Here is a 25,535-nt window from a genome sequence, read left to right as displayed (position 1 = left end):
TATACGTTTCAATCAGGTCACCCCTCAATCTTCTAAATTCCAGAGTACAAGCCTAGTCGATCCAGTCTTTCATCATATGAAAGTCCTGCCATCCCAGGAATCAATCTGGTGAATCTTCTTTTTACTCCCTCTATGGCCAGGCAGCATCGCTAGGAAGAGGTACAGTCGACGTTTCAGACCGAGACCCTTTGTCAGGACTAATTGAAAGAAGAGCTAGTAAGAGATTTGAAAGTGGGAGTGGGAGGGGGAGATCCAAAATGATAGGAGAAGACAGGAGGGGGAGGGATGGAGCCAAGAGCTGGACAGTTGATTGGCAAAAGGGATATGAGAGGATCATGGGACAGGAGGCCCAGGGAGAAGGAAAAGGCGGGGGGAACCCAGAGGATGGGCAAGGGGTATAGTCAGAGGGACAGAGGGAGAAAAAGGAGAGTGAGAGAAAGAAAAAAAATATGTGTATATAAATAAATAATGGATGGGGTACAAGGGTGAGGTAGGGCATTAAAGGAAGTTAGAGAAGTCAATGTTCATGCCATCAGGTTGGAGGCTACCCAGACTGAATATAAGGTGTTGTTCCTCCAACCTGAGTGTGGTTTCTTCTTTACAGTAGAGGAGGCCGTGGATAGACATGTCAGAATGGGAATGGGATGTGGAATTAAAATGTGTGGCCACTGGGAGATCCTGCTTTCTCCGGCGGACAGAGCGTAGATGTTCAGCAAAGCGGTATCCCAGTCTGCGTCGGGTCTCGCCAATATATAGAAGGCCACATCGGGAGCACCAGACGCAGTATATCACCCCGGCCGACTCACAGGTGAAGTGTCGCCTCACCTGGAAGGACTGTCTGGGGCCCTGAATGGTGGTAAGGGAGGAAGTGTAAGGGCATGTGTAGCACTTGTTCTGCTTACAAGGATAAGTGCCAGGAGGGAGATCAGTGGGGAGGGATGGGGGGGACCAATGGACAAGGGAGTCGCGTAGAGAGCGATCCCTGTGGAAAGCAGAGAGAGGGGGAGGGAAAGATGTGCTTAGTGGTAGGATCCTGTTGGAGGTGGTGGAAGTTACGGAGAATTATATGTTGGACCCGGAGACTGGTGGGGTGGTAGGTGAGGACAAGGGGAACCCTATTCCTAGTGGGGTGGCGGGATGATGGAGTGAGAGCAGATGTGCGTGAAATGCGGGAGATGCGTTTGAGAGCAGAGTTGATGGTGGAGGAAGGGAAGCCCCTTTCTTTAAAAAAGGAGGACATCTCCCTTGTCCTGGAATGAAAAGCCTCATCCTGAGAGCAGATGCGGCGGAGACGGAGGAATTGCGAGAAGGGGATGGCATCTTTGCAAGAGACAGGGTGAGAAGAGGAATAGTCCCGATAGCTGTGAGAGTCAGTAGGCTTATAGTAGACATCAGTAGATAAGCTGTCTCCAGAGGTAGAGACAGAAAGATCTAGAAAGGGGAGGGAGGTGTCGGAAATGGACCAGGTAAACTTGAAGGCAGGGTGAAAGTTGGAGGCAAAGTTAATAAAATCAACGAGTTCAGCATACGTGCAGGAAGCAGCGCCAAAGCAGTCGTCGATGTAGCGAAGGAAAAGTGGGGGACGGATACCAGAATAGGTTTGGAATATAGATTGTTCCACAAAGCCAACAAAAATGCAGATATAGCTAGGACCCATACGGGTGCCCATAGCTACACCTTTAGTTTGCGGAGAAGTTGGAGGAAGTGGGAAGAGCCAAAGGAGAAATTATTAAGAGTAAGGACTAATTCTGCTAGATGGAGCAGAGTGGTGGTAGAGGGGAACTGATTAGGTCTGGAATCCAAAAGGAAGCGGAGAGCTTTGAGACCTTCCTGATAGGGGATGGAAGTATATAGGTACTGGACATCCATGGTGAAAATAAAGCGGTGGGGGCCAGGGAACTTAAAATCATCGAAAAGTTTAAGAGCGTGAGAAGTGTCACGAATATAGGTAGGAAGGAATTGAACAAGGGGGTATAAAACCGTGTCGAGGTATGCAGAAATGAGTTCGGTGGGGCAGGAGCAAGCTGAGACAATAGGTCTGCCAGGACAGGCAGGTTTGTGGATCTTGGGTAGGAGGTAGAAACGGGAAGTGCGAGATGTGGGAACTATAAGTTTGGTAGCAGTGGATGGGAGATCCCCTGAGCGGTAGCAGTGGATGGGAGATCCCCTGAGCACAATACTCCAGGTGTGGTCTCACCAAGGCCTTGTACAACTGCTCCTGTACTCGAATCCCCTTGCTATGAATGCCAGCATACCATTCGCCTTTTTCACCGCCTGCTGTACCCGCATGCCCACTTTCAATGACTGGTGTACAATGACACCCAGATCTCGTTGCACCTTCCCTTTTCCTAATCGGCCACCATTCAGATAATAATCTGTTTTCTTGTTCTTGCCACCAAAGTGGATAACCTCACATTTATCCACATTAAATTGCATCTGCTATGAATTTGCCCACTCACCTAAGCTATCCAAATCACCCTGCATCCTCTTGGCATCCTCCTCACAGCTAACACTGCCGCCCAGCTTCGTGTCATCCTCAAACTTGGAGATGCTGCATTTAATTCCCTCATCTAAGTCATTAATATATATTGTAAACAAGTGGGGTCCCAGAACTGAGCCTTGCGGTACCCTACTAGTCACTGCCTGCCATTCTGAAAAGGTCCCGTTTATTCCCACTCTTTGCTTCCTGTCTGCCAACCAATTCTCTATCCACATCAATACCATACCCCCAATACTGTGTGCATTAAGTTTGCACGCTAATCTCCTGTGTGGGACCTTGTCAAAAGCGTTTTGAAAATCCAAATATACCACATCCACTGGTTCTCCCCTATCCACTCTACTAGTTACATCCTCAAAAAATTCTATGAGATTCGTCAGACATGATTTTTCCTTTCACAAATCCATGCTGACTTTGTCCGATGATTTCACCGCTTTCCAAATGTGAAGTTATCACATCTTTGATAACTGACTCTAGCACTTTCCCTACCACCGATGTCAGGCTAACCGGTCTATAATTCTCTGGTTTCTCTCTCCCTCCTTTTTTAAAAAGTGGGGTTACATTAGCCACCCTCCAATCCTCAGGAACTAATCCAGAATCTGAAGAGTTTTGAAAAATTATCACTAATGCATCCACTACTTCTTGGGCCACTTCCTTAAGCACTCTGGAATGCAGACCATCTGGCCCTGGGGATTTAACTGCCTTTAATCCCTTCAATTTACCTAACACCACTTCCCTACTAACATGTATTTCTCTAAGTTCCTCCATCTCACTAGACCCTCGGTCCCCTACTATTTCCGGAAGATTATTTATGTCTTCCTTAGTGAAGACAGAACCAAAGTAGTTATTCAATTGGTCATGTCCTTGTTCCCCATGATCAATTCACCTGTTTCTGACTGTAAGGGTCCTACATTTGTCTTAACCAATCTTTTTCTTTTCACATATCTACAAAAGCTTTTACAGTCAGTTTTTATATTCCCTGCCAGCTTTCTCTCATAATCTTTTTTCTCTTTCCTAATTAAGCACTTTGTCCTCCTCTGCTGGACTCCGAATTTCTCCCAGTCCTCAGGTGTGCCACTTTTTCTGGCTAACTTGTATGTTTCTTCTTTGGAATTAATACTATCCCTAATTTCCCTTGTCAGCCACAGGTGCACTACCTTCCCTGGTTTATTCTTTTGCCAAACTGAGATGAACAATTATTGTAGTTCATCCATACGATCTTTAAATGCTTGCCATTGCATATCCACCGTCAACAGAGAGAGATGATGAGAAATAAATTAAGGGAGTTGGGGATGCAGGAATTCACATTAAAAGGGTCGCTGGGCATGGGTGAGAGAGCACAAGTCCGGGTATTTTTAGCGTTTTTAAGGGGTACAGGGGTTTTTTATAGAATATGACGAATAAACAGGAATAGGATACTAGGATGGTCAAAGATGGGAGGGTGAAGTGTAGGTTTGTGTGTGTGTGTGTGTGTGTGTGTGTGTGTGTGTGTGTGTGTGTGTGTGTGTGTGTGTGATTGGGTGAAGGGATTTAGAATATATGTCTAGTGCACATTCTGGAGCAGAGGGTGGCGGTAATGCACCATTAAGCTGGATGCCAACCGCCGTAAAACAAAATACAGACAGACAGACAGAACCCTTTAAGTATCATTTGCCAGTCTATCTTAGCTAATTCACATCTCATACCTTCAAAGTTACCCTTCTTTAAGTTCAGAACCTCTGTTACTGAATTAACTATATCACTCTCCATCTTAATGAAGAATTCCACCATATTATGGTCACTCTTACCCAAGGGGCCTCGCACGACAAGATTGCTAACTAACCCTTCCTCATTGCTCAATACCCAGTCTAGAATAGCCTGCTCTCTGGTTGGTTCCTCAACATGTTGGTTCAAAAAACCATCCCGCATACATTCCAAGAAATCCTCTTCCTCAGCACCCTTACCAATTTGGTTCACCCAATCTATATGTAGATTGAAGTCACCCATTATAATTGCTGTTCCTTTATTGCACACATTTCTAATTTCCTGTTTAATGCCATCTCCAACCTCATTACTACTGTTAGGTGGCCTGTACACAACTCCCACCAGCGTTTTCTGCCCCTTAGTGTTATGCAGCTCTACCCATATCGATTCCACATCCTCCCGGCTAATGTCCTTCCTTTCTATTGCGTTAATCTCCTCTCTAACCAGCAACGCCACCCCACCTCCTTTTCTTTCATGTCTATCCCTCCTGAATATTGAATATCCCTGAACGTTGAGCTCCCATCCTTGGTCACCCTGGAGCCATGTCTCTGTGATCCCAACTATATCATACTTATAAATAATTATCTGCACATTCAATTCATCCACCTTGTTTCGAATGCTCCTTGCATTGACACACAAAGCCTTCAGGCTCGCTTTTACAACACTCTTAGCCCTTATACAATTATGTTGAAAAGTGGCCCTTTTTGATTTTTGCCCTGGATTTGCCGGCCTGCCACTTTTACTTTTCACCTTACTACTTTTTGCTTCTACCCTCTTTTTACACCCCTCTGTCTCTCTGCACTTGTTCCCATCCCCCTGCCACATTAGTTTAAATCCTCCTGAACAACAGTAGCAAACGCTCCCCCTAGGACATTGGTTCCAGTCCAGCCCAGGTGCAGACTGTCCTGTTTGTACCGGTCCCATCTCCTCCAGAACTGGTTCCAATGCCCCAGAAATTTGAATCCCTCCCCCTTGCACCATTTTTCAAGCCATATATTCATCCGAAATATCCTCCTATTTCTACTCTGACTAGCACGTGGCACTGGTAGTAATCCAGAGATTATTATCTGTGTCCTCTGAGAGGAGGACCCCCACAAAAGCCACAAAGAATCTAAGGAAAAGATACCCCCAGGGGTGCCGGGGGGGGGGAGGATGAGCACCCCAGTCGGATGGACGCAATGGCATCAGACCCAGGCAATGAACAAACGACGATGAGGAAGTGGTGTGCATGTGGCAAAATCTGCAAGAACGATCTTGGCTTGAAGATCCACCAAGCGAGGATGAAGTGTTTGGCGGGAGCAGGAGCAGCACAACGCGCAGGTGTCCAACCTGGTGAGACGAAGGAGGGGCCAGGCCCGGAGTCACCCCATAGTGCCCGGAACCTCCAAGTTTTGCAAACTAATCCCTCGAACATGAAGTCTAACAGGAGGCGGATCAAATGGCCTGCAGCTAACATGACTTCACTGTGGAAACAGTTTGATGAAGATGTTAACCAAATTCTGGAGGCAATAGCGAAGGGAGGGGTTGATAGGAAGCTGCAAGCCATGACAAAAAGTATTGTCAGTATCGCAGCTGAACGGTTCGGAGAAGAGGAGAAGGAAGGCTCCAAAACATCTTACTCGAAGAACCAAAGAGCATTGAGGATCCACAACATCAGGCAGGAGATGAAAGTGCTGAAGTCCCAATACAAGGAGGCAGGAGAGGAGGAGCGCGTTGGCTTGGCCCAGCTGATGTGCATACTACGAAAGAAGATCAGGGTCCTCCGCCGGGCAGAGTGGCATTGGAGGTGGCGTCGTGAAAGGGCCCGAAAACGTGCTGCCTTTATCGCCAACCCCTTCAAGTTCACCAAGGAGTTGCTGGGGGAGAAGCGCAGTGGGAAACTGGCCTGTTAGCAGGAAGACAGAGACCAACATCTGAAGAAGATACATAATGATCCTGAAAGAGAGCAGGAGTTGGGAGAGTGCGACATCCTAATAGACCCACCTGAACCGGATGTGCAGTTCAACATGTCAGAGCTGCAACTAAAGAAAATCAGAGTGGTCATCCGCAAAGCAAGGGCAAGCTCGGCTCCAGGACCAAGCAACACCTCGTACAAAGTGTACACGAACTGCCCCAAACTCCTGCTGCGTCTGTGGAAGATCCTGAGAATCTTCTGGAGAAGGGGGAAGATTCCAGAACAGTGGAGAGTGGCTGAAGGGGTGTGGGTCCCGAAGGAGGAAAATGCCACCCAGATAGATCAGTTTCGCATCATCTCCCTGCTGTGTGTCGAGGCGAAGATCTTCTTCAGTGCTGTTTCTAACCGGCTGTGCACCTACCTAGCAAAGAACACCTATATTGATACATCAGTCCAGAAAGGTGGCATTTCAGGGATGCTGGGCTGTCTGGAGCACATCGGTGTGGTGACACAGCTCATCAGGGAGACCAGAGAGAACAAGGGCAACCTGTCAGTGTTGTGGCTCAACCTGGCAAATGCATATGGCTCCATTCTGCACAAGCTGGTGCAGCTCACACTGACCAAATATCACGTCCCCAGCAGAGTCAGAGACCTTATCACTGATTATTACAGCAACTTCAGGATGAGGGTCTCTTCAGGAGCAATTACATCAACCTGGCACAAGGTGGAGGTCGGCATCATCACAGGGTGCACTATCTCAGTGACACTGTTCTCCCTAGCCATGAACATGCTCACTAAGTCTGCTGAACCAGAGTGCAGAGGGCCCAGAATGAATTCCACTCAACGGCAGCCACCTATCAGGGCATTCATGGATGACCTCACAGTCACCACAGAATCAGTCCCAGGCTGCCAGAGGATTCTGCAAGGGCTCGAAAAGCTGGTGGAGTGGGCCCGGATGCGTTACAAACCTGCCAAATCAAGATCGATGGTGCTGAGGAAAGGGAAGGTGGAGAACAAGTTCTGGTTCAGCATCGCAGGCACAGCCATCCCAACCATCACAGAAAAGCCAGTCAAGAGCTAAGGCAAAGTTTTTGACAGCTCTTTAAGGGACACAACATCCATTCAGGCAATCTGCACCGAGTTGGATGGCTGGCTGAAATCTGCGGACAAGTCTGGCCTACCTGGGAAGCTTAAAGCCTGGGTGTATCAGCATGGCATTCTTCCCAGAATCCTGTGGCCCCTCCTCGTCTATGCAGTTCCGATCTCGACAGTCGAAACCTTAGAGAGGAGGGTTAGCCACCACCTCAGGAGATGGCTGGGGCTGCCAAAGAGCCTGAGCAGCATCGCACTCTATGGACACCACAACAAACTGCAACTGCCCTTCAAATCCTTGGAGGAAGAATTCAAGGTAACAAGAGCCAGAGAAGTGCTACAGTACAGGGACTCAAGTGACCCGAAGGTGGCGAGAGCAGGGATCCAAGTAAGTACTGGCAGGAAGTGGAGGTGGAGGGCACAGGAAGCTGTTCAGAAGGCAGAGGCGAGGCTGCGTCACAGGAGGCTGGTGGGAGTGGTCACACGAGGCCGAGCTGGGCTAGGATCCTTTCCAACTCCCCAAATGGACACCAGAGGGAAGGAAAGGCGTCGTCTAGTTCAGGAGGAGGTGAGAGCAGTAGTGGAGGAGACGAGAGCCTGCAAGGTGGTGGGAATGAAGCAACAGGGAGCTTGGACAAGATGGGAGAATGCACTTGAGAGGAAAGTGACCTGGGCTGATCTTTGGAAAGCCGAACCACACCGCATCCAATTTCTCATCCAGGCAGCGTACGATGTGCTTCTAAGCCCATCAAACCTGCACACACGGGGCAAGGCAAAGTCATCTGCGTGCCCACTGTGCTCCAAGTGAGGAACCCTGGAGCACATCCTCAGCGGCTGTGCAAGGGCACTTGGTGAGGGACGGTACAGGTGGAGGCATGATCAGTCCTGAAGACCATCGCTGAAGCCGTCAGTGCAGGAGTTGAGTGGGCGAAGCGGTCCTGACCCTCCAAGCAGACCATTGCCTTTGTCAGAGCTGGGGAGCAGCTAATACCTGCCAAAAGAACATCTGCAGGCATTCTGACCTCTGCAAGGGACTGGCAGCTGTTGGTGGACCTCGAAGGGCAGCTGAAGTTCCCCAACCATATCGCAGCCACCACCCTGCGACCAGACATTGTCCTAGTGTCTGAGTCTACTAAGCAAGTGGTGCTGCTGGAGCTGACAGTCCCATGGGGAGATAGCTTGGAAGAGGCCTTTGAAAGGAAGCTCTCCAAGTACGCAGGACTGGTCAGCAACTGTCAGCAGGCTGGATGGAGAGCGAGGTGTCTCCCAGTGGAGGTTGGTTGTAGGGGATTCGTAGCCCGTTCTTTAGTTAGAGCCTTCAGCATTTTGGGCATCGAGGGAGAGAGGAAGAGGAGAGCCATCCGCAGTACCACTGATGCGGCTGAGAGGGCCTCAAGATGGCTGTGGCTCAAAAGAGGGGAGCCATGGAGTCATAAGTAGCTAGCCATCTGGACACAAGCTGGGGTCTGATCAGCCCCGGCTGGGTCACCTGGAGGAGGTTGTATGATGTTGGAAGACCCGAAACACCCGATGATTCCAGGAACATCACTGAAGATGTGTCCAGAAGCATCAATAGATGTATCTACACAATACCTTTGTGGTCCTACTTTTTAGTTTATCTCCTAACTCCCTAAATTCACCTTGTAGGACCTCATCTCGTTTTTTTACCTATATCTTTGGTACCTATGTGCGCCACGACCACTGGCTGTTCACCCTCCCACTCCAGAATGTCCTGCAGCCGCTCGGAGACATCCTTGACCCTTGCACCAGGGAGGCAACATACCCTCCTGGCGTCTCATTTGCAGCCACAGAAACGCCTATCTATTCCCCTTACAATCAAATCCCCTATCACTATAGCTCTCCCACTCCTTTTCCTTCCCTCCTGTGCCGCAGAGCCACCCATGGTGCCATGAACTTGGCTGCTGCTGCCTTCCCCTGATGAAACATCTCCCCCAACAGTATCCAAAGCAGTATATCTGTTTAGGAGGGAGATGACCTTAGGGGACTCCTGCACTACCTGCCTACTGCTACGCTGTTTAGTGGTCACCCATTCCCTTTCTGTCTGTGCAGCCTTTACCTGCGGTGTGGCCAACTCGCTGAACGTGCTATTCACGACTTTCTCAGCATCGCGGATGCTCCAGTATGAATCCAGTCGCAGCTCCAGCTGCTCAATGCGGTCTGCCAGAAGCTGCAGCTGGACACATTTCCTGCACACATAGTCGTCAGGGACATTGGAAGTATCCCTGATTTCCCACATGCAGCAGGAGGAACAAACCACGGGGCTGATCTCAGCTGTCATGACCTACCCAATACGTTACAGCCTCGCCGCCTTCCTTGCTTCAAATAAAATACCACTGCAGACCGTTCTCCTTTTAAAGGAACTTACCTGGCCTTATCACACTTGGAGCAAAGCTCGTACTCAGCCTCTGCTTGCAAAGCCTCTCGAGACAAAGCCTTTCTACTCTGTCTCCCTCTACTCCATCGCCCGCTCCGTCAAACTGCTCTCTTTTAAATACTCCCGCTGCCTCACGGACTGACTTGCACGCGCTTGCGCAGTCCAGTCCCGATCAACCGCCGAGAAAAATGGCTATTCGGGAGTTTTGATTGTTATCCTTTCCTCTTCCAATTGCATCAGCTCTTCATCTATCAGTTCTTGGTCATGGGATGCCAAAACCTCTTCAACATCATCTTCATCAACTTCCACAAGCCAAACTCACTTTGTCCTTACTTCGTTCACCACGATCAAAACACTTAATTATGTCTAGTTTTATGCTAAATGTAACACCCTTACGAGCTCTTTTAGGCTTTTCCGATACCGTAGAACTCATCTTCCAAACGGCTGCTCACAGGCATGTGTTTCAGCAATGCCGGCGAGAATGCCGTTCCGAATTCGGGGGAGAGCAGCTGCTCGGGGCACATGCTGCCTTTTCTCGCGTGCTGATTTTTTTTCGCGTGCTGCCTTTTCTCGTAACAGTGAAAACACCTTTTGTTAGCGAAAATAGGGAACTAACGTAGGTCTTTCGTAACAGTGAGGCTTCATAAAGCGAACGCTTGAAAAGCGGGGGACACCTGTATTGATACACCCAATTCTGTTATTACTATACTGTACTACTGTTATTTCTTCTACATAGTTTATTTTAATGAACGAAGTATAATATCATCTTGGCAATCAGCGATAATAAAACTTTGGGTTGAGTTTTTTGAAGAAACAGTGTGGACATTTCAGTTACAGAATCCACAATACAGGCAACTCTACCATTCAGATAACGGCACCTCACGCTTACAGGATTCATCAATTACTACTCGGATACAGAGTTAAATTCATTCCCACAGAATTTATGTAAAAAAAGGTAAGTAATCACATTTATTAAAACTTTTGTTCCTTGATGCAGGCACAAACAATGCAGCTTCATGTTACAGAAAATTGTGATACAGACTATTTTTAAGGAAGGTAACCCTCGGTAATGTGGGTGTTCACCTGCATTTTAAAAGATCAAGGAATTGCGTATTTTCATTGAAATCACATCAGTGAGAGTTGGGGGAAAATGAAAGATCAATTAGTGATTTCATGAGTAAAAGTCCCACAGTGTTAACCTGAACAAGCTACAGGAATAAACATTAGAGGTTCTGCAGATGCTAGAAATTTGCAGAGTCACTGTACGACAGCATCGTTTCTCCAGCTTCCTCCTCCTACATCCCAAAGGTGTGCTGGCTGGTAGTTAATTGACCACCTAAATTGTCCCTGATGTAGATAGATCACAGAAGAGTTAGGACATGGACACAAAAGATGTTGGATGTGTTCAGCAGGTCAGCCAACGATCTCGGAGAGAAATAAACAGTCCACGTTTCGGGCCGACACTTCATCAGGACTGGAAAGGAAAGGGGTAGAAGCCAGAATAAAGTGGTGGGAGTCAGGCCCAAATGTCTGAAATGGATCTCAAACCAGAAAAGTGTTCAGTGATAGACTTTAGAAGTCAAACGTGAAAGCAATACAGGGGTAATGGTAGGATTTTTAGCAGTGGGGAGGAACAGAGGGATCTTTCAATCCACATCCATTGCGCCCTCAAAGTTAGCACACAAGTTGATAGGGTGAGAAGAAGGTATGTTAGCCTTCATCAGTCACGGGATTGAGACCAAGAGCTGTGAGGTCAGGTTGCAGCTCTATGGAACCACACTTGGAATATTGTGTTCAGTTCTGATTGCCTCATTATAGGCAAGAAGTGGCAGCTTAGAGAGGGTACAGAGAAGATTTACCAGAATACTGCCTGCCTGGATTAGAGACCATGCCTTATGAGGAATGATTAACTGAGCTAAGGCTTTTCTCTTTGGAGCAAGAGGATGAGAGGTGACCTGATAAAGGTGTACGAGATGTTAAGAGGCATAAGTAGAGTGGACAGACTGAGACCTTTTCCCAGGTGGAAATGACTAATACAAGAGGGCATAATTTTAATGTGATTTTAGGAACGTAGAGGGGGTTGTCAGAGGTAGGTTCTTTATACACAGAGATTGGTAAATGAGTGGAACATGGGGTGGTGGTGGAGGCACAGACAATAGGGGCATTTAAGAGTTTTAGATAAGCACGTGGATGACAAAAAAAATGGAGGTCTATGAGGGAGGGAAGGGTTAAATTGATCACAAAATAGGTTAAACATTTGGCACACAGAGATCAAAGGACCTGTCCTGTGCTTTGCTGTTCTACGTTCAATGAAAAACCCATTCAAAAGAATTAACACTGCAAGCTAGTTACCTACCAAGCAATTATACACCGATATGTTATTACAGCAAAAATAAAAGCAAAGTCATTACCTAAATCTCCAGAATGCATCCTTATAAACCGGAATATTTATGTGCTTTCTGGACCAGGTGTTTCCACGACTATTTCCAATCCAGACATCATAACCAGCATCTGCTAGAAAAAAGCCCAGGCTGTTGTTGGCCAAGTTTGTGACCCAGTTGCTTCCAGCTGCCAGTAAACCATGCTGCAGAAATACTACTGGCCGAGATCCTAAACAAATAAAGAGCAACTTCAATTGAAAAGATGGTGTCTACGCAAGACAAGTACTTAACATTCAGGTACCTACTCAATATATATCCATATGTGTTCCACATACCTAACCCACTTAAATGATTTGCAAGATCTAGTAAACTGTGCAATTTTAGCTCAGGAAGTCTCATTTAGTTTTGCATTAGAGTGCATCTTCTAAACTCTGTTAACAACATTTATCAAAATGTTCTCAGCAATCAAATGACATACGTACAGTATATAACAGCAATCCAAGTTAATTCATCTTAAATGACGCTCATGTTTATAATTCAAGACTACAAGTACTAATCCAAAAAAGTGAGATAGATGAGAAGTTCTTTTAGAAGTTAATTGTTGGAGAAACGGGAACTGTAATATGCAGGAGAAATGCAGACCAAAATGGCCATTCAAGTACAGGCATTCATCAGAGCCTCTAAAGAAATACAATGTCCCAACCAGCTTCTGGGAATAACTAGCCCACAGAAAAGGAGCATTCAAGATGTTATTGAGAACCTGTCTCTGATAGGAGCACATGAGGGCCCCACGTCAGCAGTATGAGGGCCCCACATCACAACCTACCTACTGACCCACCTGTTTTCCCAATGCCCTTGCATTGGGACTAATTTAACTACTTGATTTCCATCAGTCTAGCCACCCAAAGAAGGATCTGAGAGCTTGATGCTAGGCTCATTGTATATGCATTTTATACTATAAATATCCAGTAAGCTAACTGTATCCTGATATTTTTGTTTACTTCTTTGCTTATCAAAGTGGAAGTTAAGATCCTGAGATTAGAGTACAACAAGATGATCCAAAGAAAATTCTTTCCATTTTACAAATGATTGGGGCTACTATGGGACAGCAAAGTATCTGTGTCTTCAATCCACCTACCCTTCAATCTTCTTTCCCTTTTAGTTGTAGCTACATTTTAACCCTTGCTTCAATTGCCCATCTCAGTCACAAACCGCATTTCATTTATCATTTAAACAATCATATTTCCATTAGTTTGTCTATTCATTGTCTAAGGGCAGAATGCATGTTGGTTGTCATGCAAGTTGAATTGACTTTATTTCTTACATCCTTCACATACATGAGGAGTAATGTACAATTTATCGTAATTTGTAATAAATAGTATGGCCAATAGGACAGTCAATATAACGTAGAAATACAATTGTATCAGCATGAATTAATCAGTCTGATGACCTGGTGGAAGAAGCTGTCCCGGATCCTGTTGGTCCTGGCTTTTATGATGTAGTACCGTTTCCTGGATGGTAGCAGCTTGTGGTTGGGGTGACTCAGGTCCCCAGTGATCCTTGAGGCCCTTTTTACACACCTGACTCTGTAAATTTCCGGAATAGTGGGAAGTTCACATCCACAGATGTACTGGGCTGTCCGCACCACTCTCTGCAGAGTCCTACGATTGAGGGAAGTACAGTTCCCATACCAGGCAGTGATGCAGCCAGTCAGGATGCTCTCAATTGTGCCCCTGTAGGAAGTCCATATGATCTGGGGACTCATGCCAAACTTCTTCAACCGAACCGTCTGAGGTGAAAGAGGCGCTGTTGTGCTTCTTTCACTACACAAACGGTATGTACAGAGCACATGAGCTCCTCGGTGATGTGTACGGCGAGGAACTTGAAGCTATTCACCTTCTCAACCCCAGATCTATTGATGTCAATAAGAGTTAGCTTGTCTCCATTCCTCCTGTAGTCCATAGCCAATCTTTTGTTTATGCAACATTGACACATTTCACTGTATATGAGTAAAATAAATCTGCATCTGAAGAAAGCTATAGTGTAATTAAGTTGAAATTACCATTGGTACTTAGAACTTAAACAGACCTTCGGGCTATCTAGAAGAAATTGTTGATTGGCTACAATACCAATGTTTTGGCTGCTTTCATTAATATGTTTTCTATTAAAATTAGATTAGAGTATGAGAATATTCAGTCCTCTTTTATTGTCATTTAGAAATGCATACATGCATTAAGAAATGATACAATGTTTCTCCGGCGTGATATCACAGAAAACAAGACAGACCAAGGACTAACACTGACAAAACCACATAATTATACCATATAGTTACAGTAGTGCAAAGCAATACCATAATTTGATGAAGAACAGTCCATAGGCACAGTAAAAAAGTCTCAAAGTCCCTGAGTCAATCGACTCCCGAGTCCCCGATAGCGGCCGCAAAAGGGAGAAACTCCCTGCCATAAACCTCAAGGCACCGTCAACTTGCCGATACCTTGGAAGCAGCCGACCACAGCCGACCCTGAGTCCATCCGTCCAAAAACTCCGAGCTTCCGAGCAGCCTCTCTGATACAGCTTCCCGAGCACCATCCTCTGCTGAGCGGCTTCGACTTCTACCGGGCCGCTGAAACATGCAAAGCCAAGGATTTCAAGGCCTTCAGCTCCAGAGATTCCGGTTACCACACAGTAGCAGTGGTAGCAAAGCAGACATTTCAGAAGTTTTCCAGATGTTCTGCTATGCACTCACGTCTGTCTCCATCAAATCAGAATTGTGCACAGTCCCCTACTTGACAGATTACAGATATTCATCACCGGAGAGGCCGCGCGTGCTGTCGTCACGCCACCATCTTCTCCCGTAATCAGGTATGCAATGCAGATGGTAATATCTCACTGGAAATCTACTAAGCAAACATTCTATAACAAAGCAAGTAAAGGACTCATTTTTTAATGCACATTTTACTGTTTATCTCATCAAGGAATGCATAAAAAGATTGAAGTTTATGCCATTTGGAGTAATGACATCACATGCCCAGCAACTCTAACTATTACCTTTTTTTCTATTTACTAATCAAATTCATGGGTCATGTCTGGATTCCTAGTTAGCCAAATAACTAATGGTGAAGGTATTCAGGAACATTATTTTAATAAAAATAGGAAGCACTTAGCAGGTTTCAATACAGAGTTAATATTTCAGTTCTGAAAGATCATTGACAGATATCAATTCTGCTTTTCTCTCTGCAGATCTACTGAGTGATTCTGTTGCTTCAGATTTCCACTATCTGCATTTTTATGCTCCTGATACTCTTTCAACATACATTGGCCAACATCGACAGGTTGTCAAAGTAGCAAAATTAGAAATATGAGAAAGGTTACACGATAAATGGGTTGTAAAACTGCATAGACTGTCACAAAATGAAAATTAAGTATTTATCTTTAATTGCAAGTGTAGTACATTATTGCTTCAGGTCACGCTAGCTGAATTGTGCAAGTTTGACTAGAACAATTAAACCTATAATGCTTTTAAACGTGAAAATAATAAGCACAATGTTAGAGTATAGATAAAAATATGTACAGGTATCCCCCGCTTTTCGAACGTTCGCTTTATGAAACCACACTGTTACGAAAGACCTACATTAGTACCCTGTTTCCGCTAACAGAAGATGTTTTTACTGTTACGAAAAATGCAGCACGTGAAAAAAAATCAGCGCGCGCCTCGAACAGCCGCTCTCCCCCCGGATTCGGAACAGCATTCTAGCCAGCATTGCTTAAGCACATGCCTGTGAGCAGCCGTCTGCAAGATGAGTTCTAAGGTACAGGTGTCCCCCACTTTTCGAGCGTTCGCTTTACGAAACCTCACTGTTACGAAAGACCTACATTAGTACCCTGTTTTCGCTTTCAGAAGGTGTTTTCACTGTTACGAAGAAAGGCAGCGCGCGATAAAAGACAGCGCGGGCCCCGAGCAGCCGCTGTCTCCCGGATTCGGAACGGCATTGCTTTAACACGTTGCATTGAGCAGCCGTTAGCAAGATGAGTTCTAAGGTGTTGGAAAAGCCTGAAAGAGTAAGGGTGTTACACTTAGCGTAAAACTAGACAGAATTAAGCGTTTCGGTCGTGGTAAACGAAGCAAGGACAAAGTGAGTTTGGCTTGTGGAATTTGACGAAGATGATGTTGAAGAGGTTTTGGCATCCCATGACCGAGAACTGATAGATGAACTGATGCAATTGGAAGAGGAAAGGATAACAATCAAAACCGAATGCAACCGAATGCAGAAAGTGAAGCAACTGCGTGAGATTTTCACTGCAATGATAAAGTACGACTTTAATTTTGAAAGGGTACATAGGTTTAGGGGATATTTGCAGGGTGGTTTGAGTGCTTACAAACAACTGTATGATAGAAAAATGCGCAAGGCTCAGCAGTCAAGCAAGCCTTCCACATCAGCCACAGCAGACAGCGAACCTCGACTTTTGACATCGAGGCGGGCAGTCATAGGAGAAGATGAGCTGCCTGCCCTGATTGACGATGAGATGACACCCCCATGTCCCACCACCCCAACACCCGGGCCCCGGACGGTTACTACACTGATTCTCGGAGAATGCAGCGGTAGCTGGGAGGCACACAGCACATCTTTAAGAAAAAAGCCAAAATAAACATGCTAATTAATTAGGTGCCGCCTAGCATGTAATTGTCGGCCCAGATCAGTGACAATGCAATCAGCAATCGCCTCTGATCTGCGCCGACATTTATGTGCCGGGCAGCACCTAATTAATTAGCATGTTTATTTCAGCTTTTTTCTTAAAGATGTGCTGTGTGCCTCCCGGCTACTGCTGCGTTCTTCGTGGCAATCTATCGGATCGGCGGCCCAGAGGGTGGGGGCCACTGCACCACCCAGCCTGCAATGACTCAGTCTACCACACCATCAACAGTGTGCTCGGCGCTGTTTTCCCAATTCCGGTAAGTGATACTACACTGTGCATACATTATTTCTACTTTATATAGGCTGTGTATTTTTACGTGTCATTTGGTAGATTTGGCAGCTTCATAGTTTAAAGGTTACTGGAGAGGCCGTTTATGCCAACAGCGCTTGCGTGAGATTTTCTGCCGAGAGCGCTTGCGTGAGATTTTCGCTACAGAGATCTGTGCAGGCAATCGTATATGTTACTGTTATTTTAGGTTTTATGTGTTATTTGGCAAGATTTGGTAGGTTATTTTTGGGTCTGCAAACGCTCACAAAATTTTCCCATGTAAATAAATGGTAATTACTTCTTTGCTTTACGATATTTCAGCTTACGAACTGTTTCATAGGAACACTCTACCTTCAGATGGTGGGGGAAACCTGTATTGGAAAAGCCTGCAAGAGCTTGTAAGGGTGTTACTCTTAGCGTAAAACTAGACATAATTAAGCGTTTCGATTGTGGTGAATGAAGTAAGGACTAAGTGAGTTTGGCTTGTGGAAGTTGACGAAGATGATGTTGAAGAGGTTTTGGCATCCCATGACCAAGAACTGATAGATGAAGAGCTGATGCAATTGGAAGAGGAAAGGATAACAATCGAAACCGAATGAGTAATGATAAAGTACGACTTTAATTTTGAAAGGGAACGTAGGTTTAGGGGATATTTGCAGAATGGTTTGACTGCTAACAAAGAACTGTATGATAGGAAAACACGTGAGGCTCAGCAGTCAAGCAAGCCTTCCACATCAGCCACAGCAGACGACGAACCTCGACCTTCGACATCGAGGCGGGCAGTCATAGGAGAAGATCAGCTGCTTGCCCTGATCGACGATGAGATGACACCCCCGTGTCCAACCACCCCAACACCCGGGCCGCGGACAGATACCGATTCGTGGAGAATGCAGCGGTAGCCGGGAGACACACAGCACCTTTTTAAGAAAAAAGCCAAAATAAATTTGCTAATTAATTAGGTGCTGCCCAACTCGTAATTGTTGGCCCAGTTCAGAGGTGATGCAATCGACATTATGCACCTAATTAATTAGCTTGTTTATTTCTGCTTTTTTCTTAAAGATGTGCTGGGTGTCTCCCGGCTACCGCTGGACCCCTGCATGCTTCATTGCAATGTAACAGGTCGCTGTCCGGAGGGTGGGGGCCACTGCACCACCCCAACCTTCGACTCGGTCTAACACACCATCATCAGTGTGCTCGATGCTGTCCCAATTCCGGTAAGTGATACTACACTGTACATACATTATTTCTACTTTATATCGGCTGTGTATTTTTACGTGTTATTTGGTATGATTTGGCAGCTTCATAGCCTAAAGGTTACTGGAGAGCGCTTGCACCGTGTTTTTGCCGATGGCGTTTGCGTGAGATTTTCACTACGGAGAACAGTTCAGGAAATGATTGTGGAAAAGTATTTCTACTTTATATAAGCTGTGTATTTATCATATCATTCCTGCTTTTACTATATCTTACTGTTATTTTAGGTTTTATGTGTTATTTGGCATGATTTGGTAGGTTAGTTTTGGGTCTGCAAACGCTCACAAAATTTTCCCATATAAATAAATGGTAATTGCTTATTCACTTTACTACATTCCGGCTTACGAACCATTTCATAGGAACGCTCTACCTTCAGATGGTGGGGGAAACCTGTACTTGCTCTTAAATGATTTGTTAAACATTCTGCCAAATTGTCAAGTAACCTTTGATATATGATAATGCTATGAACAGGTCTACTAAAACAGAGATTAACAGATTATATGGTGCATCACAAAATTCACATGCAACATAGAGTCACAGATATATACAACACGGAAATAGACCCTTCAGTACAACTTATCCAAGCCAAACAACAACATCCCCTCTAATTTTTCTTACAGCTGCGCAGGCCAACCATTGCTCTAAGTGGGGAACATTTACACAGCATGAAAATGGCACAGCGCTTCTTGTTTTTGTAATATGTCATAGTAAGAATATTATACATTAAAATTTTTTAAAAATCACATACTTTTGATTTTATTTCATTGAAGGGTATAATGAAATACTATACAACAAAGAAAATCTTACGTTTCATAATTTTTTTTCTTGCTCCTTCCAATTCCAGCAGCGTGGCAACAAAGGCTACGTGCGTGGGAGCATTTCAGTTACTGTGTGGCTGTGCACCCACGCAGCTTAGAGGGGACATTGCCAACCAATTTGTCCAACTGAGCCATCACACTTGACTGTACTTGGCCAAAAGCCCTTTAGATTTTTTAAATCCATAAGCATCCAAGTCTCCTTTAAATATAACTGTAACTGCCTCTAACACCTCCTCTGGCATCCCATTGCACATACTCACCGCCTTCCGTATTCATTGAATGCACAATCACATATTTTCCCCCGACGGACAATACGTACGTTGTAGCCCCATGATTTCTCCTATAGCTTAGTTGTTAAGAAATGGGTGGAGGCAGATCAAGGAGACACCACTTCTGAATTGGCTAATGGCAAAAGAATGTATCTGTAATTTCACTGGGTACATTCTAGAGCTCAGAGTGTGAACTGCTTTACTTTTGCCAAATGAGCCACTTTCTTCAACATTACTTCACTGATAAAACAGCAGATCCATGTTCAACACGTCTTTCTCCCTTATTAGGGAGAGAGAGAACATGCGGTATGTCGAACACTGGGTGAAACGCGAAGTCTTTGGGGTGACTGCAAGTCTGTGTCTTTGCTATTGCTTTGCTCTCGCTTGAGTGCTCGGTGGCGGTACCGATGCTTTTTTTTTGCCGGTGGAGGGGGGGGGAATTTATTGCTCGCTGCCGCTTACACACGGGAGGGGAAGCTGGGGGCAGGGACTTTGGGGTTCTAACATTTAACTGTCGTTCATTCTTTGGGGCACTCCTCTGTTTTTGTGGATGGTTGTGAAGAAGATGCATTTCAGGATGTATATTGTATACATTTCTCTGACATTAAATTGTACCTTTGAACTATAAACTACAGAAAGTTTCTGGATCAAAACATGCTAAAATAGATCTACTCAGGGGTCAGCACCTGTTTGATCATCTGGTTATGATATTTTTACTACGGAGGTCCATGCAAAGCTTTGCATAAACTATCTGGGATCTATTCCACAATTACAGAACAACAGATAGAACTTCAGAAATCGTGGGCATTTTCAGTGGCATTTGCATGGGCAGATTAAATTGTACTTAGCTTGACAAATGACAGGCTTTGCCTAGGAACATTGATGTGGTTCCTGTGTCAGGGAAACTGAGAGACAATAATATCCTCTGTATAACATTTTTTTGGTAGAATGCTGGAGGGTTCTGGAGCAACTGATGATTGGGCGTTCCTGCAGAAGCATGACTTTAATTTGTCTAGACTTGTATAGCACTCCAGGTCTACGCTGTCGTTTGGAATTCAAAGTTCAAAGTAAGTTTATTATCCAAATACATATATGTCACCATATACAGCTCTGAGATTTATGTTAGTGTGGCATTCACAGTAAATCCAAGAAACACAATAGAATCAATAAAGACTCAATCAACAGGATGGACAAACAAACATTATGCAAAAGATAACAAAACTGTGCAAATAGAAAAGAAAATGAAATAATAATTAAAAATAAGCAATAACTATTGAGAATATGAGACCAAGAGTCCATGAAGGCGAGTCCTTAGTTTGACAGAAAAGTTCAGTGATGGCGCTGGTGAAACTGAGTGTTTATCCCCTCTGGTTCAATAACGATGGTTTGGGGAAATATCTGCTCCAGAACCTGGTGGTGTGGGTCCTGAGGGTCCTGTACCTTCTTCCTGATGGCAGTGGCAAGAAGAAAGCATAGCTTGAGTGGTGGGGGTTCTTTGATGATGGATGCTGCTTTCCTGTGACAGCATTCTGTGTAGATGTACTCAATAATGGGGAGGGCTGAACAATATCCACTACTTTTTGTCGGCTTTTCCATTCAAGGGCATTGGCGTTTCGATACCTGGCTGTGATGCAACCAGTCAAATATTCTCCTCCACACATATATACAACATTGTATCACCATGGATTTAACTTGGCTATTTTTGAGACTGATCAACAGAAAAAGACTCTTTCAAGTCCAAGTGAAAACAGATCTCTATAAAGTGATCTAAATTAATTACAAATATAAATCACAAAATTTATTGCATAAGTATTCACTCCCTTCAAGTCAGTAGAGTCAGTGTTTCGGTCCGAGACCCTTCATCAGTGCTGATGAAAGATAGGACAGTGACAAGTGGGTAGGCTTTAAGAGTGCGATAGCAAGTGCCCAGGAGCAGCGTGGTCCTGTTGGAACAAAGGGTAAACCTGGCAAGTTTGGAGAATCTTGGCTGCAGAGATATTTTGAGTCTTTGATCAAGATAAAGGAAGCATACATTGAGTTTAGGAAATCTGGATTGAGTGAATCCCTTGATGACCATAAAAAGATTAAGAATATACTTAAGGAAATCAGGGGGAAAATAAAAGTATGAGACAGATCTGCTCGGCAAGGATGAGGAAAATCCCAAAAGGTTTGTTCACTATATTAAGAGTAAAAGGGTGATTAAGGAGAGTCAGTCCCCCTAGAGATCAAATGTAACACACACGAAATGCTGGAGGAACTCAGCAGGCCAGGCAGCATCTATGGAAAAGCGTAAACAATCAACATTTCGGGCCGAGATCCCTCATCAGGTCTCTTTCCAGCATCTGCAGATTTTCTCGTGTTTGCCCTTAGAGATCGATGGGGCTGCCTCTGCCTGGGCCACAAGAGATGGGCGTTTTTTTAATGAATATTCTTGGAGCTTAGGGAAGAGAAAGTAATGGCTGTTCAAGAGATAAGAGAAATAAGCAGAGATATTCTGGAGCACTCCCATATTAACAGGATAGAAGTGTTTGCAGCTTATGACACATTAGGGTGGATAAATCCCCAAAGCCTGATAGAGTGCATCCTCCAGAGAGGAGATTGCAGGACTCACACAATCAGGTTCAAGAACAATTGCTACCCCTCAACCATCAGGCTCTTGAACAAAAGAGGACAATTACACTCATCTATTGAGATGTTCCCACAAGCAAAGATCTCACTTTAAGGACTCTATCTTATTATTTCATGCTCTCGTTATTTATTGCTACTTATTTGTAATTGCATTTCAATAGTTTGTTGTCCCTTATGCTCTTGCTCTTTCATTGATCCTGTTTACAGTTACTATTCTATAGATTTGCTGAGTATGCCTGCAGGAAAAAGAATGTGGTGACGTGTATGTACTCCGATAATAAATTTTACTTTGAACTTTTAACAAAGCATGACAGGGAAGTGAAAAGGGCATTTTAACACACTGGACACCATCAGTCAGGGCAATGAGTATAGGAGTCAGACTTTATGCTGCAGTTGTATCAATAGTTGGAAACATAGATATGGGGCAATTACAGAAAATTGAGACTTGCTGGGCAGGCACTGTGGTTGGCAATGGATTAGTTGGGCCAAAAGGCCAATATTTATGGTGTATTGCTCCATGACTCATCACAGCAGGTACTATAACTCATAAAAAATTGAGCCAAAGGGCACCATGACACATCTATCAACTTTTCTTTCCCCACACCCTTTCTGCAGCACCCACACATACAGCCTCACTCATTCTTACAGCCTCATATTGAAATAAAAATGCCTCAGCTCTAATACATCACATTTAAACTTTCTTTAATAAGACACCAATACTATAATTGCAGTTACCTTTGCTTTCCGGAGTGTCATTGATTCCATAGGGAATTCTGTTTACTGAAAGGATATAGCCATCAGAAGTCATCACCTCATATTCTTCACTAGGATAACCACGGTAGGAGATCAGCTGGGACTTGAACAGCAGACAGCACAAGTTAGTTTGTTACTTAGCAAAAAGATCACCATGCAATGAAAAAAAAAGCAACAGATAAACACAGGCCTAGTCAAAACTAGAACCACTGAGAAATTAAAAGACATTAAAAATAAATCAGCCAGTCACCTGCTGGCCTCCCCTGATAAATCCTTGGTCCAATTTTTCTAATGTTCTGTGTCTTATACCCAACTCAGCTGATTTTTCCATTGGCCTCAATTTTCCTCTATCTTATACAATTCCCAGAGGCAATGCAGGCTAGGACATCTGGAGAATTACCAGGTAAGCTTACACCTTATCTGCCATGATAAAATTAACAAGCCAGTAACGGAACAGCGTAGGCACAGATTATTAAGAGAGACCTCAGATATCTCAGTTATGATTTCTCTCCAATATAGAAGAATCACTGAGTGTATTGGTACAGGGCATGGCTTCAAAGCAAAGAGTGAGGGTTCTTTTGCTTTAATGAATTAGGTATTACTGGTATCTAAAAACAGCTCAAGCAGAATAGAGATTGATAACAAGTGCATCTCTATTTAAAAATGAGAATTTTAATAATTCCAAACAGAGGAAAATCTGTAGATGCTGGAAATCCAAGCAACACACACAAAATGCTGGAGGAACTCAGCAGGCCAGGCAGCACCTATGGAAAAAAATGCAGTCGACATTTCGGGCTGAGACCCTTCGGCAGGACTGAAGGGAAAAAAAAGATGAGTAGATTTAAAAGGTGGACACATTCCCACTGTTTGATTCTAGTTTAGGAAATTCAACTCCTGACATTTCAATTTTACTAACTACAGCTTTCTTGCATAAACTTTCCCCCAAATACTTTCCCCACGTCTCTGAAATAAATTGCCTATAAAAATGCAGTCTGTGGGCATCGCTTTTCACGAACCTGAACATATTCCTGGTGGGCGATCACCCAGCCTCTGTGCATTATTACATATCCATTTATTTAATAGAAAAAATACTCCCCCAGCTAGAAGTGAACTGCTTGATTTGTGGCATAACCCTTTAAAAGCTGGCTACAAAGAACTTGCAAATAATTACTGTCAGTTTCGGGCCAGTGTTACACAAAAAAAACCACAGAACACCCAAAAACAGAAACTGATTATTTTGATCTTTGTCTAACTTTTCTACAGTGTAACAGGCAGCTTGGCTCAGCATCTGCAGCCATTTGATACAACTGCTACTCACATCTTTAAGAGAGACACTAGGGGGAAAACAATTGTCAGAATTTCTTGGGCTTAATTTTCCAGCATAAACATCACTTTCAGAAGCATCCATAACAATGACTACACAAATATTCATAAAGTAGAAATAACAAAAACTGGGCTAGTATTTTAAAGCTAAAATAACACTGTATCCTTCTTCGAATACAACTTACAATATCCATGTAGGCTTCAGGATCCACATGTACATTATTGTGCTGCAAAGCATCTAGAAATTGCATTAGAAGTAGCAGTGCAAAACATTGTAGGCTCATCTTCACTCTATAGGAAACATACAAAATGGATCATTAATTATGAAAGGATATGACACATCACTTGCACTGAGATTCACATTTTATACAACTAATAATGGACGACACTAATAGTTCCTTTTTTTGATGTTAAATAACAGCCCATGTCTTTTTTTTCTTATTTTAGTTGATTAACACTGTTTAGGTTAGTCTTTCTTTTGCGGTATATATTTTTTTCCTTTTTCATGATTTTTTTTCTATTTTTTTGTATATATTTGTATTCTGTATGATTGGGAGGTTTAATACCCATGTGTCAACTGGGTTTATATTTAACTATGTGAATTATAACAATGTAATCCCAATAACTTTGTATCAATACTATGGTATGTTTATCATCATGAAACTTTTAAAAAGATTGAAAAAGAATAATTATGGAAGGATATGACACATCACTTGCACTGAGATTCACATGCTGAATAGGGGAAGAAAAGCAAATGAACAAACTCAAAATGCGGAGGAACTCGGCAGGCCAGGCAGCATCTATTGAAAAGAGTAGTCATCATTTTGGGCTGAGAGCCTTTTTCAGGACTGGGATAAATCTCGGAAACAGGCCTGTCAGACTGAGTCTGATGACAGACAAGAAATTACACGCTACATGGTAGCGTTGTGGTTAGCACAGCGCTTTACAGTACCAGCAGCCCGGGTTCAATTTCCTGCCGCTGCTTGTAACGAGTTTGTACGTTCTCCGCATGAGTTTCCTCTGTGTGCTCCCGTTTGCACCCACAGTCCAAAGATGGGCCATTGGTAAGTTAGATGGTCATTGTAAATTGTCCCGTGATTAGGCTAGTGTTAAATTGGGGGATTGCTGGGCGGCGCAGCTCGAAGGGCTGGAAGGGTCTATTCTGCACCGTATCTCAACAAAACAACAAACAAGTTCTAGTCAAAAAACAAACCGATAGAATAAAAAATTAAATTATTTCTATTAGTCTAAAAATAGATCCCCCTCATCCCCCTTCACCATTTCCCATTCCCTTTTCCCTTTCTAATGTAATCTCCTTGCCTGCCCATCGCCTCCCTCTGGTGCTCTTCCTCACCGCCCCCCCACAACATTTTTTCTTTCTTCCACGGCCTTCTGTCTCTTTCACCAATCAACCTCCTACCTCTTTGCTTCATCCCTCCCCCTCCAAGTTTCACCTATTGCCTGGTATTTCTCTCTCCCCTGCCCCCACCCTTCAAATTTACTCATTTTTTTTTCCCTCCAGTCCTGCC

General features: G+C 44.2%; 1 protein-coding gene across 2 annotated transcripts in view; it reads right to left on the bottom strand.

Annotated features, from left to right (window-relative positions):
* Window positions 1–25,535, bottom strand: part of LOC134358935 (putative lysosomal acid lipase/cholesteryl ester hydrolase) — a 64,839-nt gene that overhangs the window by 24,099 nt on the left and 15,205 nt on the right. For both annotated transcript variants that reach the window (XM_063071631.1, XM_063071632.1), the window contains exons 2-4: window positions 24,192–24,297; window positions 22,666–22,786; window positions 12,033–12,231 (exon numbers count right to left, since the gene is read on the bottom strand). In XM_063071631.1, coding sequence (XP_062927701.1) covers window positions 12,033–12,231; window positions 22,666–22,786; window positions 24,192–24,290 — 419 coding nt within the window. In that variant the 5' untranslated portion in view covers window positions 24,291–24,297. The remainder of the gene's footprint in view (window positions 1–12,032; window positions 12,232–22,665; window positions 22,787–24,191; window positions 24,298–25,535) is intronic.

This window comes from Mobula hypostoma, chromosome 19, assembly GCF_963921235.1.
Source record: "Mobula hypostoma chromosome 19, sMobHyp1.1, whole genome shotgun sequence".
Classification (NCBI taxonomy): domain Eukaryota; kingdom Metazoa; phylum Chordata; class Chondrichthyes; order Myliobatiformes; family Myliobatidae; genus Mobula; species Mobula hypostoma.
This window is presented reverse-complemented; position numbering and strand designations above follow the sequence as displayed.